The sequence below is a fragment of the Armigeres subalbatus genome, chromosome 2, assembly GCF_024139115.2.
Source record: "Armigeres subalbatus isolate Guangzhou_Male chromosome 2, GZ_Asu_2, whole genome shotgun sequence".
NCBI classification, from domain to species: Eukaryota; Metazoa; Arthropoda; class Insecta; order Diptera; family Culicidae; genus Armigeres; species Armigeres subalbatus.
Genome location: NC_085140.1, coordinates 145868708 through 145882557, shown reverse-complemented (window position 1 = coordinate 145882557; position 13850 = coordinate 145868708). Strand labels below are relative to the sequence as shown.

Below are 13850 nucleotides of genomic sequence, written 5' to 3'. Positions count from 1 at the left end.
CCGAACTGTCCTTGAAGAGTGTTCTTGTTATATTCTTAAAAGCTTAAGGCATTATCAACTGTTACGGCCAAAAGATATTGCTCCGAATGGCGTCATTTTTACGCTTACCGGAACATCGCAATATTTTACAACTTTTGCGTGTTTTCCATCGTAGTAGCCATGGACTTTAATTCCACTTTCAAAAGTGAACACGACTTGGATTATTCTGGAAGTTCTAATTTGGACCTCAGCAGTGATCAAAAGCGAAGAAGGTAAGATTTTTTGTTTTGTTTTGGTGGAATAGGTAAACGTTCTATGGTTGATTTGTTTTTGTTTTACCTGTCCCGTATTTAGTTCCTCCCGATCGATCAAACGCAAACGGTTCGACGACGAAATAGTTGAATACAGTCTAGGGCTACCCCAAGCGCAGATTAAAGGCAACGTTGGACGCTCACGGACCCTTTCACAGTCACTTTCGTTCAGCAACCTGCCGGCAGTTCCAGGAGTTTCTGGAGCGCCCCAAATAGCGCCACTGATTTCCGTATCACCGTCAATCGTTACAGAACAGCCAGTTGTTGTTCCCGTGCCGCAGATACCGTTGACGATTGTTACTCCGCAAGCAATGCCGCTTCCTCCGCCGGTGACTTCCAATCCAGCATCCAGTTTGCTCCATCAGCTTAACTCCAATGCTTCAGTAAACGACAAGAAAAAGGCTTTGAAAAACAGTAAGAAGAACAAGAAAAAGGGAAGCGGCCAGACGCTGGCAACCAAAGATCTTGGCCGATGGAAACCGATAGATGACCTTGCGCTGATTACCGGAATTTTACAAACCAATGACCTCCGTATGGTGCACAGGGGTACTAAATTCTCCTGCAAATTCACCATCCAGGAAATGCAAGCTCGTTGGTACTCCCTGCTATACGAAGAGCCCATTTCAAGGATTGCGGTCACAGCCATGCGAAATCTTCATCCGGAAGTGGTCGAAAGTGTTCAAAGTAAGGCGTTGTTCTCGGTCGCCGAAGAGGAACTCCTTGGGACAGTCAAGTCCAACTCAAACCCAACGCAAGAAACGTTTCAAGAGCTGCTGGACAAAAACTCCACCGTGTTGTATCAAGCCCGCACGGCTAAGTCGCTGTACACTCATTGGCAACTGATGAAACAATTCTCATTATTACCGGATCAATCGGTTCAATCCTTACCAAAGAGTGACAATATTCTATCCTTTTCGGATGCAGAAGATCTTATAAACGATTCTGAACTGATGGATCACAAAGATGATACCTTGGAGATTGAGCTGGCTCTCGCTGATCGTAAAAGTAAGAAAGAGATACGCAGTTTAGAAAACGAGCTGTCCCGGTGGAATGTGCTCGTCGATTCGTTAACTGGAATTGGATTCTCGCCAGAATTTGACAATCAAACTCTGGCGGTTTTGCGAGGAAGGTTAGTGCGGTTTTTAATGCGTTCTCGGGAAATCGTGTTTGGTCGATCTACGAAAGATGCAGTTGTGGATGTAGACTTTTCATTAGAAGGACCGGCATATAAAGTTTCCCGTAAGCAGGGTACAATCAAGCTTCGAAGCAACGGGGATTTCTTCATAACAAACGAAGGGAAGCGACCGCTCTACATCGATGGTACTGCTCTGTTATACGGTAACAAGACCAGGTTGAATAATAATTGCGTTATTGAGGTAAATTGATTCTTTTGTATAACTTAACGAGTGTCTTGAAATGTTTCCCTTACTATTACAGATATCAAACTTGCGGTTCATCTTTCTGATGAACTACGATTTGATCAATGCAATTCGACATGAAAGTGCTAAGATGAACATCCCTTTGAACTAATAATGGAATCTTCTCAAAAATATAATATTGCGTTGCTGACAGTAATATTTCTTTCACAAATAAACAATCGTGAATAATCTATAATAATAATAATAGGTCCTACTGAAATAAAAATATTGTATAGGAAATACGACTACTACTATTTTGTGTGGGTATTCTTTTGGGGCCTTCAGTAGCATGATTAAAGATACGCAGTTAGCGGTTTTCAAATCTCGATTTGGTCTGAATTTTTTTTCCGCTTCCAAAGAGTAGCCAATGCGATGATGCCTAAATGGTACCGTGGAAGCACCATATTTGACGCAGGTCTAAACTTGATGCATTTTCATATCAAATGATTCATACAAAATATTGTTGCCAAAAATATATCAAAGAATCAAGCAAGATGGCTTTATTTGCTCTTCCTCTTTGCATATATGACAAGAAAGGCACATTATTGATAAAGAATAAACGTACCCTAATAAAATATAAGGAAAATATTATGAGTATGATGCGTAAATTTTTTCGCTTTATGAGCCACATTGCTAAGGATCGAATGTTTTCGCGCCAAATGACTTTTGTGAGTATCTTTGACCCCTACCTATAAACAGCTGAGCATTATAAGGAAACTTTCTCTTTCAAGCTGAGCACTAAAACATTCGAACGCATTTCTCGACCCAACATGTTCTGCGTCAAATTAAACTCACAATGCATTGTGATGTTCCATTAATCTTATAAGACGATTAGACAAGGCAGTGTTTAGAAACCTCAATAATACTCTCAGGAAAAGCAATATGTATTCGTTTTATTTTAACTAACTCTCTACTACTTCGAATATTAGTCAATATTGGAATATTCCACTAATTGTCCATCCCATAGTAGTATGCCTTACACTGTCTTCGGTTTCGATGCGTTTCTTACACGGGATTGAGTAATTATGTAGCATAGAAATATGCTGGATTCTTGCGAGAAAATAGTATAAAAATAAGCATCATTTTACAATAAGCATTCAATTTACTTTCATGGTACAAAATTCTAACAAACCAAAAAATAAACACATTTTCCGTTTGTTACTTTGTCGCTGTTCAAGCTACTAGTCGGGCAACCCTGAACAGGAAATCAAACAAAAATGTGCCAAGATTTTCTATACAACCTTCAGTTTGTGTGTAACAAGCCCCACGTTACAATTATTTTATACAAACATAAAGATACTCAAGCAACATGAGACAAATAAGAAATTAAAATTATGCACTTTCTCTCTTGGTGCCGTAGAGAGACGGCTCGGTGGTGCCCACTACGAGAATTGACGAGGTTTCATATGAGATTTTGGTCCATCAGCAAAATCCCGCAAATATATTTTTATTGCGTATTACGCTTTTTGTCTACAGTAATTAGTTTGCTGTATTCATAGCTGAGCCTTTTGTGTAGGATTCTTATCCTATTTGGGCACCTCGAATCAATTAATGCCATTTGGCATAAGCGATTCGATGTCTATGTCTGGAACAAACTTGGGACAAATTGTAACTAAACATTTTATTGCCTATTTTCAGGCTTCTCTCTTGGGTCCACACACAGAATCAACAAATAAAACAGACACAATATAGCACAAACGATACAGACATTGACGAATACGTCATTCGTCAATGATACAGACTCGATCGAATAGTTACAACTATTCGAACAAAATAAAACCAACCGTAACATGTGTTAATAGTTTTGTGTAATCTTTATTGATAAAATCTATAAAGATGGACAGCTCATTCTTGAAAGATATATCTGTCGGTCACGTAACATTTTCATATTGATAGCTTCAACGTTATTCTAAAAGGGTTCATATACATACATGTTGCGTTCTTTGTATCCTCCTCAGTTAGATTCAAAATTGCGGATTACCAAAGAATTTTATGTTTTATTACATTTGTTTGTATTGCATTTGCAACATATCATGGTAGGCTGGTTTCGTAATGATCCCAGTGAATAAATGTTTTAACATGATTCAGCTAATTGAGAAGGATTTTGATTAATGTGCAGAGTACATAAAACTAACAAAATACTTACATGTCACTAACTTGCAGAACAACTGAACAAAAATAAATCGCTGCTGTTGCACTGTCATTTTATAATAAAAACCCAGATTAATCCACCTAACGATGATGGAGCCTTTCTCGTGAGTTATAAAAATAGTATTTTGGCCATAACTTTTGAGCCCATAGTCCGATGTGGACAATTTTCAATAGGAAACAATGGGACAGGATTCTGCGTCGAATGCGAGCAAATCGATTAAGGATAAGTGCTTGAAAAATGAGTGAGAAATTTTGCGGGCACACACACACACACACACACACACCAAGGGCTTGACGACCCCTCCCCATGGCCACTGCGAGTTAGACCGGGACCATCGTCCCTAACCCCTAATCCCAAGGCGTCAAGCGACCCGTGCCGAGGGGATGTATGGCCAGGGGGGTGAAATAATAAGCTAGGCCTTTAACGGAGCCTGTGGGGTACCTGAGCACCCTCCACAGTAATTGTCCCTTACCGCGTCATGCTGGGCTCTGGCGTGGTGGACCTCTTTTCCCGAGCAACTCGTGGGACCAAAATGGAAAACCAAGTCAATTATTAAATTAGTGGTAGTAGTGTAGGCGACAACCCCTTCGCAAGAGGTGGGTTGTTCAGGTCTCCGCCTAAGAGGCCAGAGGCAATAGTCGGCAGCTCGGTGCGCAGCGCTAGCGTGGGTCACATAACCTTCTTCCCGGCTACGCCGGTAGTGGCCCATGGCTTGTGAGGGCGAACCGTAAACGCGATGGGCTTTCGGCCTTCGAGGTGGCGACGGAACAGCTGGACGCCATCATCGACTTTGCGTCATCGAAGCATAATATCAGTAAGGACCTCAAGAGGAGCTTGCAGAAACTTCGATATTCGATGCTGGACGCCAAGCTGGAGAGGGCGGTCGGGACGGCCAAGTGTAAACCCGTGAAATCGGTGGAGTCGAGGTCTACCCAGACTGAGGCCCAAGGATTCGCGGACTCGGACAAGGTCGAATCGAACGAAGGCGTGCCAGCGAAGACGGTGGTGCCAGAGTCTACCCAGACTGAGGCTCAAGTATTTGCGGGTACGTCGGGGGTGACTGCTCCAACGGAGCAGACACAAAAACGGGGGAGACAGTCTCCAGGGGATGAGCTCCCTGGGGGCCGCGAGGGCGGTCGGGACGGCCAAGTGTAAACCCGTGAAATCGGTGGAGTCGAGGTCTACCCAGACTGAGGCCCAAAGATTCGCGGACTCGGACAAGGTCGAATCGAACGAAGGCGTGCCAGCGAAGACGGTGGTGCCAGAGTCTACCCAGACTGAGGCTCAAGTATTTGCGGGTACGTCGGGGGTGACTGCTCCAACGGAGCAGACACAAAAACGGGGGAGACCGTCTCCAGGGGATGAGCTCCCTGGGGGCCGCTCCAAAACGCGGAGGGTTACTACCCCGAACAAGAGTAGTGGGGCTGGGAAGCTGAACCCCGGTCAGGTACCTCCAAAACCGGGGGAGGAAGGACCTGGAAAGGTCCGTCCACTCAGGAAAGACGGTGGCAAGGGGTTACGGCAAGCTGAAAATTCTCAGCCGCACCAGACCAGGGAAATAGAGGGGGATGACGCCTCCTGGACCCTGGTCAAGAACAAGAGGAAACCGAAGACGTCAAGGGCCGAAAAGAAGGCCCAGGCAAATGAGGGTAGCAAGAAGTCTAGGGTAGGCGCCAATCGCTCCAGGGGCGATGCCCTAGTCATCAAAACGGACGAGGCTAAGTACTCGGACGTCTTGAAGGCGATGAGGAGTGACGTTAAGCTCGGTGAACTCGGCGCCGACGTACGTCGAATAAGACGTACCCGGATGGGCGAGATGATCCTCGAGCTAAAGCGGGGCGTCTCGCAAAAGAGCGCCGCCTACAAGAAGTTGGGGGAGGAAGTCCTAGGCGAGACGGTCAAGGTGAGGGCACCCACGACGGAGGTGAATCTAAGGGTTAAAGACCTGGACGAGATCACCGAAGTCGAAGAGCTCGTCACGGCACTGCGGCGACAGTGTGAAGTGGAGACGCCCACCGCTGCCGTTCGGCTACGGAAAGGTCCGGCAGGGACGCAGGTAGCATTGGTTCGGCTATCTGCAGCGGACGCCTCCAAGGTAGTCAAGTTAGGGAGCGTCAAGGTGGGATGGTTGGTGTGCCCTGTGAGCATATACGAGCAACCCGAAGTTTGCTTCAAGTGCCTGGAACCGGGGCACAAGCAATGGGACTGCAAAGGCCCTTACAGAAGCAATCTCTGCCGACGCTGCGGATTGGAGGGACATAAGGCACAATGCTGCACTAACCCTCCCAATTGTTTGATTTGTTCCAGCAAAGCTATGAACAGCAAGCACCTCATGGGGGGGTTCGATGTGCCCGGCGTTTAAGCGTGCTGCAAAATCACAGTGCAGGTAACGCAGCTGGCTTGCTCGGCCTCGCCCGAGTGTTTGGTGTGCGCAGGTTTAGAGAAAACGGCGGAACACGTGTTGTTCGTGTGCCCACGTTTTCGCGCAATGCGTGACCACATGCTTGCCACATGTGGTCTGGACACTACCCCGGACAACCTAGTTCGGAGGATGTGTAAAGATGAAGTTGGCTGAAACGCCGTTTTATCGGCTATCACCCAAATCGTCTCGGAGCTACACAGAAGGTGGCGCGTGGACTCAAGGATGGCTAGTTCAGGCGCAAATAAGAGGTGGTCTAAGGGATCGGAGTCGGCTTCATGGGTCATACCGGTGGTCATGCTCTGTGGTCGAACTCGATCCTTTTATCGAACAAGTGGCCGCGCGAAGAACAACATGGTATCGCCGCTTTCGCGGCGTCGGTCAACCGGGCGGGTTCCGAGCCCGAGGACGGAAAGGGGTCCTCGTCAAGGCTGGGGCAGGCGTAGGCACCGCGTCGGCAAGTCCCTCTGTGTGTTGGCGAATAGGCAGAGAGGTCAATTTGGGGTGCACGCGGCATCATCATTCTTGATACAAATCGTGCAGAGGGAAACAGGCGCGAAGTCGACCCTTCCCACCTTCCGAGGACATAGGGCGTGGTAAGGCCACCTGGAAAGCCGGCAATGCGCTGGCACGATACCATGGTGGTCTTCTAAAAAAGCGAATCACGATGTTCGGTGCTGCAAGGACACGCAACTAACCTCGAGGGTGCGTTGTGCACTGATCCCCCTTTGAAGCATTACTTTCTGGTTGTACCGAAGGGACTATAGGCTTGGCGGTAATGGAAACGGGTCGGGGATGTAGTTCTGCCTCCCTCGTTTGCTGTTGGAGGTGGTCCCTAACCCCGCACTTCCTGGACAACCCAGGATGTCTGTTGAGCAGATTCCCCCTCCATTGCTTAGTAAGAAAAAAAACACACACACATCACCTCAATTCGTCGGTATATAACACTATGGGTCTCCGGGCCTCCGGGTTTATATCAAACATTAAGGTTTTGTAGCCATTTTCTGCGAGATTTTCGGCTGATGCAGATGTGATCGGTTTGTTGATTTGTTGATTTTCAGTAAAATATTCAAACGATTGCTGTTCAATATACAAGTTGATTTCCCTGGGCATGAAAGTATCATCGTGTTAGCCTCATGATATACGAATGGAAAAATTGTCATTTGGTTTAGAAACTAGACCAACATTGTGAAACAGCCAAGAATTATTCCTGCTGTTTATTCGTCTGCATATATAGCAGACGAAGAATCAAAATAAATAAATTTTTGGCTGTTACGCTTTTTTCAAATGTTGGTATTGAAATATTTGTAACGGCCAGTATTGAAAAAAAAAAATGAATTCTCAAAACTCATGTGACTGATCGTATTTGCTTGTGTTATTCATTGTATCGGATATGAATACATTAGATAAGTATGTATCTCTAAACCGGCGGTTCTCAACCTTTTTCTTGAGAGGTACCCCTTCAAACTTTTGCATTAATTGAGGTACCCCCTCTTGAAAGTAGGCTTCAAGTCTCTTGAAAGAATAATTCCGAGCTCTTTCAAGGGAGGCTTCCGAGCCCCTTGAAAGGAGTTTCTGAATCTCTTGAAAGTAGGCTTCCGCAGCTCTTGATAAGAGGCTTCTTAGCCTCTTGTAGAGAGGCTTTCGAGTCTCTTAAATGGCGGCTTTTTAGTCCCTTAAAAGGAGTTCCTTTGCATCTTGAAAGTATGCTTCTAAGCCTATTTAAAGAAGAATTCCGAGCTTTTTGCAGGGAGGCTTCCGAGGTTCTTTCGGAAGGCTTTCGAGCCTTATGAAATGCGTTTCCTAGTATTTTGAAAGAAGGCTTCTGTTCCTCTTAAAAGGAGGCTTCTGAGCATCTTAAAAGAAGCTTCTGAATCTCTTGAAAATATGCTTCTGCACCTTTTGATAAAAGACTTCTGAGCCTCTTGTAGAGAGGCTTTCGAGCAACTTAAACGGTGGCTTTTGAGCTACCTAAACGAAGGTTTCCTTTGCATCTATAAAGGGTGCCTCTCTTGAAAGTATGCTTTCAACCTGGAACTTGAAAGAAGTCGAGCTTCTTGAAGGGAGGCTTCCGATTCACTTGAAAGTAGCCTTTTGAGACTCTTAAAAGGACCCTTCCTAGCTTTTTGAAAAAAGGCTTTCTGTCCTATTAAAAGGAGGCTTCCGAGCCTCCTGGAAGTAGGCTTCCGGGCTTCTTGAAAGCAGGCTTCCGGGCCTCTTGAAAGCAGGCATCCGGGCTTATTGAAAGGAAGCTTTTGAGCCTCTTGAGAGGAGGCTTCCGAGCCTCTTGAAAGGAGGCTTCCGAGCCTCTTGAAAGAAGGCTTTCGAGCCTCTTGAAAGGAGGCTTCCGAGCCTCTTGAAAGGAGGCTTCCGAGCCTCTTGAAAGGAGGCTTCCGAGCCTCTTGAAAGGAGGCTTCAGGCCTCTTGAAAGGAGGCTTCCTGAGCCTCTTGAAAGGAGGCTTCCAGGCCTCTTGAAAGCAGGCTTCTGGGCCTCTCGAAAGGATGCTTCCAAGACTTTTGAAAGGAGGCTTCTGAGCCTCTTGAAAGGAGGCTTCTGAGCCTCTTGAAAGGAGGCTTCCGAGCCTCTTGAAAGGAGGCTTCCGAGCCTCTTGAAAGGAGGCTTCCGAGCCTCTTGAAGGGAGGCTTCCGAGTCTCTTGAAAGGAGGCTTCCGAGCCTCTTGAAAGGAAGCTTCCGAGCCTCTTGAAACGAGGCTTCGGAGCCTCTTGAAAGGAGGCTTCCGAGCCTCTTGAAAGGAGGCTTTCGAGCCTCTTGAAAGGAGGCTTCCGAGCCTCTTGAAAGGAGGCTTCCGAGCCTCTTGAAAGGAGGCTTCCGAGCCTCTTGAAAGGAGGCTTCCGAGCCTCTTGGAAGGAGGCTTCCGAGCCTCTTGAAAGGAGGCTTCTGACTCTCTTAAAACGAGGCATCCGGGCCTCTTGCAAGGATACACAGATCTCTTGAAAGGAAGCATTCGATCCTTTCGAAAGAAGGCTTCTGAACATCTTGAAAGGAGGCATTCGTGCTGCTCTGAAGACGGCTTTAAGCGTAGAAAGATGCTTCAAAACCTCTTGCAACAAAGCAACTGAACTTTTCTGAAAAAAAGCCTACATGCCTCTCAAATGGAGGCTTCCAAACCTTTAGATTCTAGATTTTAGTTCAAAAGCATGTTTCTAACATATTATTCAACATTTTGTTTAGATCAGATAGATTACATTAAATATTTTTTCAATTTTCTCGTTCAACATTTATCCATTTGATCTATTGTTCCGCAGCCCTTCCTATTCTGTTCTAGTTGAGGAGACAAAGTTTTGAAATAAAAAATCACAATTATTAATACTTTATCAATAAGCTCCGATTAGAATTGTAATACGTCCGCCATTATCCATTTTTATCCGAGGTACCCCCCAGGGCCAGCAAAGGTACCCCCAGGGGTACATGTACCCCAGGTTGAGAACCGCTGCTCTAAACAATAAATTGCGCCAGAAAAGATGATAAATGCTTTTTAAAACGAAATGATATTTGGGAACTCGATGATTGGGAAGAATTATTTAACCAACACTGATCTGATCTGATATACCTTCTCGTTTACGACATCAAAATGAAAAAAATGTATTTTGTTTTGGAAGCATTCCTAATAAGTCATTTAAGATAGGCTTTCTTCTTTTTACAAATTATATTTATCGATACATGTCGTATTTATTCAGCAGAAAATGTTATTAATTGAATCTTAAGCAAATATAAATTTAGGATCAGAGAATCTACTTCTTGTCCTCGCCATCCTTATCCGACTGCTTCTTATCTTTATTCAACGAGCCGACCGCATCGCGGATGGCTTCTGAATGTGGATCGACACCTGGTAGATTTTCCAAAACACTTTGCAAGAATTCCGGATCGGCAATAACTTCGTTGATGTCTTCGTCGACCTCCATCGGTGTTTCGTCCTTCTTCTGGCGCTTGGCTGGCTGAGAAATGGGAGTTTCTTGTTGTGCATCCTGCATCGACATCTGCATGGCAAAAGCAATTTGCTCCTCTTCGGTCATGTTGGCGAAATCTGGCATTGCATCATCCGTCGACAAGGCAAGAGCTCTTTCCAATAGAGCTTCCTCCGAGTTGGGCTGGCTAGCCAATACCGCTCCCCCGGAAGATGTTCCTTCTTGGGCACCTGCTTCGGAACTACCTTGCGCACGGCGCTGTTCTTCTTCTTGACGTTGACGCTGCTCTTCCATGGAAACGCGCAAGGCAAGTGCCAATTCAGGATCTTCATTCGGGTCAACTCCGAATTCGAAACCAGCACCACCGAGACCTGCTCCTCCGGTGCCATCTTCACCTTGAATAATTGGTGAAGAAATAAGCGCCTCCGATAGAGCAGATCCACGAGGAACGGAAACTAAGTGCGATCCGGTTCCGTCCTTTCCATTCAGAACATTGATAAACGAGGTGAATACATCATTGTTCTTTTGATGATCTCCGAAACTGACAATATCTACGTTCACCTTTTCCTTCTTCAATTTCTTTGCGAGCTTAACCAAATCGGCTTCATCGTGATTAACTGGTGATCCCACAAAAACCACAATTCGCATCTTATGATTCTTTCCTAGAAATTGAAAATTGAAAATGAAATTGGTTATCTCATTTGAAAATAACTTAAAAAATTACTAAAATTCTAATATAAACTTTACTACGTGTTCTAACTAATAGAGAAACGACGGATATTTCCGGTATGCTGCGACGCTTCGACAAACCCGTATAAAAAGGCTTCTTTACCGAGATATTTGTGATAGCTACATAGTAAATTATCTAATGAGCGCAAAGAGCGATGATGAAGTCTTGACAAAATAATATTGCTAACATTGGTTTTAGAGCGAATTTAGAAAAAAATACTATATTTTTAGAATGATACGTTGTATGAAAATAAAACACTTTGTGTAGGCATGTACTATTCAATTTCTACTGATTATATTACGATGATTATCAAGGCTCCCAACAAAGAAAACAAAGAAAGCATAAGGCACAAATAAAAAGAAAAATACACCATAAACGCAAACTTTTTTATACCTATTTCAAAGCAACAAAGTACGGTATAATATGAAGATAGTCTAGACGGAATCATGAAATGAAAAAAATAACACATCGAATGTGAAAGACAAAATTATTTTGTGAGGTAATTTGTAATTGTATTGATCAACGATGCCATGCTTATTGTATTCCTCGGATATATTTATAAACATGAACCTAAAAACCCATGCTATTGTTTTACTAAGTTAATAATAAATTATGTAGTAGTTTTGTTGAATTTTAAGTGAATCATTATTCTATTAATCTTACCCTGACGATGTTTCAACACCAGATGCGCAATCCTCAATCCGGTAAGCAAATTAATATTTCCAGCCGGATTGACCAGATGTAACTTGGACAAAATTCGGCCCACATCACTCGTTAACGTGGCCAGCACTTCGGTCGTATTAGATAGTGTCATAAGGCCGACGTTATTTTCCGGATTCGAGCGAACCTTCGACAAACACACCAGATTTACGCCATCCTTCTGGGCGTTCAGACGGGTTGGGAAATAATCACCATTTCGCTGAAAATCGCTATTATCGAAGCATAGCATCGTACTTTCAAGAACCATTTTTACAAATTACTTATTTTAACCAACCACAATCAACTTTAAATCTAGTTTTTCTTGCAAAATAAGCTGAATTTTAAGATTTTGTTGCAGTCACAAAATGCTTTGTAATGACAGTTTGACATATGAGAAAGTGAGAAATGAAAGAAAAAATTGCTTCCCGTGTTCACTTCCTTTGTTGATCCTGCTGCTGTTTGAAAAAGACTATACCATAAAACCCTTCAGAATTTTGGAAGTAGAATCCACACACAAAAAAATATTGCAGTCGAATCTATAGTATACCATTCCGAGGGTTATTTTTAAAAGTATGCACCGACGATTTTCAGCAGATAACAAACCCGTTTGATTTTACCATGCGAGCAGTAAAAATCAACTGTGGCCCATGCGGTATGTTGTCACATGAACCATACACAGAAAAAAATTCCACGGTAACGGTTACTATTTTGTATTATCAATTCAGTGCAAAGCCGAGTTATAGCCGCTAACAAAGTTGGATTTTTCTCACAATCCATACGTTAAACCTAACTTCGGAAGTGGTGCGCTGTTTTCATTTGGTGATGTGCTATACTGCCGTGTCAAGCATATCTGTCCCATGTCAAAAAATATGCAACTGAGAAAAATGCGATTGAAGTTGGAAAGATATTTTTTAGTTTGTAGCTAAATTGCCCCATGAAATTTTGATTAATAAACGTATATCGATGAAAATAGTGTATTTCTAATGACTTAGTATGTTTCAAAAGATAAACACTGTTTTTTAGTGGAATTTATTCAGTGGGACATTTATGCTGCGAAATTGAAGACAAAATTGATAATTCCAAGCATATTTGTCCCAGTGCTAAAGTATCATCAGATTACTTTGCGCTTAGCAAAAGTTTTGTTGGGTCTGGATAACAACCTGTTTCAAATTAAATGCATTAAATTTTTCAAAGCGTATTGTAGTAAAGGGCCGTACACTAATAACGTAAGCTTTTGGGGGAGGGGGCTTACGCTCCATAGAAAAAAATATGTATTAAAAAGCTGACATGGGGACGAGTGTGTCTGAAAACCCCAGAGATATTATATCTTACATAAGTATAAGGACAGTGAGAATTGGTTCCTATACATAATTTAATCCTGAAATAAATTCTGGTCAGTGGCGTAGCCATGGGGGTGGTTTTGGACATGAACCCCCCCCCCCCTCAGAGACAAAATTTTTAGAAGATTTTTTTTTTCGTAGAAAAAAAGTTCGGAAAACTACCCCCCCCCCCTCATTTTCTGGCAACGCCACTGGTTCAGGTGAATTATGTTTCAGCGCAGATGAATTTTGAAGCATCAAAATCAGGTTCCGTGGTAACTCAATACCGCAATACTGCGAAGGTGTTTGATGATTCCTATGAAATTTATTTCAGATTAGCATCTGATGTGTCGAGTGGAAACTTCCACCTGTGTGTGGTGCGTGTGTGAACATTTGTAAACACATGTTAAGGACCATTTATTCGTAATAAGTTGTACTCGACGGGAAATTCGGCCCCATTGTTTGCTATTGAAAATCGATTAGTCACTTTCGAAGCTATTGGAAAATTTTGTATATATGTAAATTAATTGGGCCTACCTTATAGCCATGCGATTAGAAGCACGACTACAAAGCGATGATGCTTAGGTGGCTTGGTTGGACTCACGGTCAAAGGAATTTTCGGGTGCAATTAGGCATAAAAGTATTATCGTGTTAGCCTCATCATATACGAATGCAAAAATGGTAATGCCAACAAGAAAAGAAGAAAAGTCTAAATGAATACAAAGAATGCGAATAAAATGAGAGACTATTCTCACTCAAATTTTAATATAAATCATCTTAATATGCTTCAATTATTACTTTTCAATTTTCATAATGCACAAGAAAGGCATCAACGATGTTAGGTGGATTAACCTTTTTCCCATTGAAACTATACCACAACCCATATTCTTTCTCTG

At 43.3% G+C, this 13850-nt stretch overlaps 2 protein-coding genes across 2 annotated transcripts; one reads left to right on the top strand and one right to left on the bottom strand.

The window, feature by feature from the left end:
* The first annotated feature begins 47 nt into the window (after positions 1–47).
* LOC134210971 (microspherule protein 1) lies at positions 48–1950 on the top strand. Its single transcript, XM_062687434.1, has 3 exons — positions 48–251; positions 334–1666; positions 1728–1950. The coding sequence occupies exons 1-3, from the start codon at positions 160–162 to the stop codon at positions 1818–1820; spliced, it is 1518 nt and encodes a 505-aa protein (XP_062543418.1). The 5' UTR covers positions 48–159; the 3' UTR covers positions 1821–1950.
* A 7978-nt stretch (positions 1951–9928) lies between these two features.
* Positions 9929–12038, bottom strand: LOC134215244 (26S proteasome non-ATPase regulatory subunit 4). The gene is made up of 2 exons (XM_062694463.1): positions 11600–12038; positions 9929–10868 (listed from the first exon to the last, which is right to left on the bottom strand). Exons 1-2 carry the CDS (start codon positions 11901–11903, stop codon positions 10033–10035), a joined length of 1140 nt encoding a protein of 379 aa, XP_062550447.1. The 5' UTR covers positions 11904–12038; the 3' UTR covers positions 9929–10032.
* Positions 12039–13850: the final 1812 nt, after the last annotated feature.

Bases quoted from the DNA above. Each gene is read 5' to 3' on its own strand.
- LOC134210971 (XM_062687434.1), top strand. From the start codon at position 160: ATGGACTTTAATTCCACTTTCAAAAGTGAACACGACTTGGATTATTCT. The intron at 252-333 runs GTAAGATTTTTT...TCCCGTATTTAG, and splicing joins AGTGATCAAAAGCGAAGAAG to TTCCTCCCGATCGATCAAAC. The intron at 1,667-1,727 runs GTAAATTGATTC...TTACTATTACAG, and splicing joins ATAATAATTGCGTTATTGAG to ATATCAAACTTGCGGTTCAT.
- LOC134215244 (XM_062694463.1), bottom strand. From the start codon at position 11,903: ATGGTTCTTGAAAGTACGATGCTATGCTTCGATAATAGCGATTTTCAG. The intron at 10,869-11,599 runs GTAAGATTAATA...TTCAATTTCTAG, and splicing joins GGTGTTGAAACATCGTCAGG to GAAAGAATCATAAGATGCGA.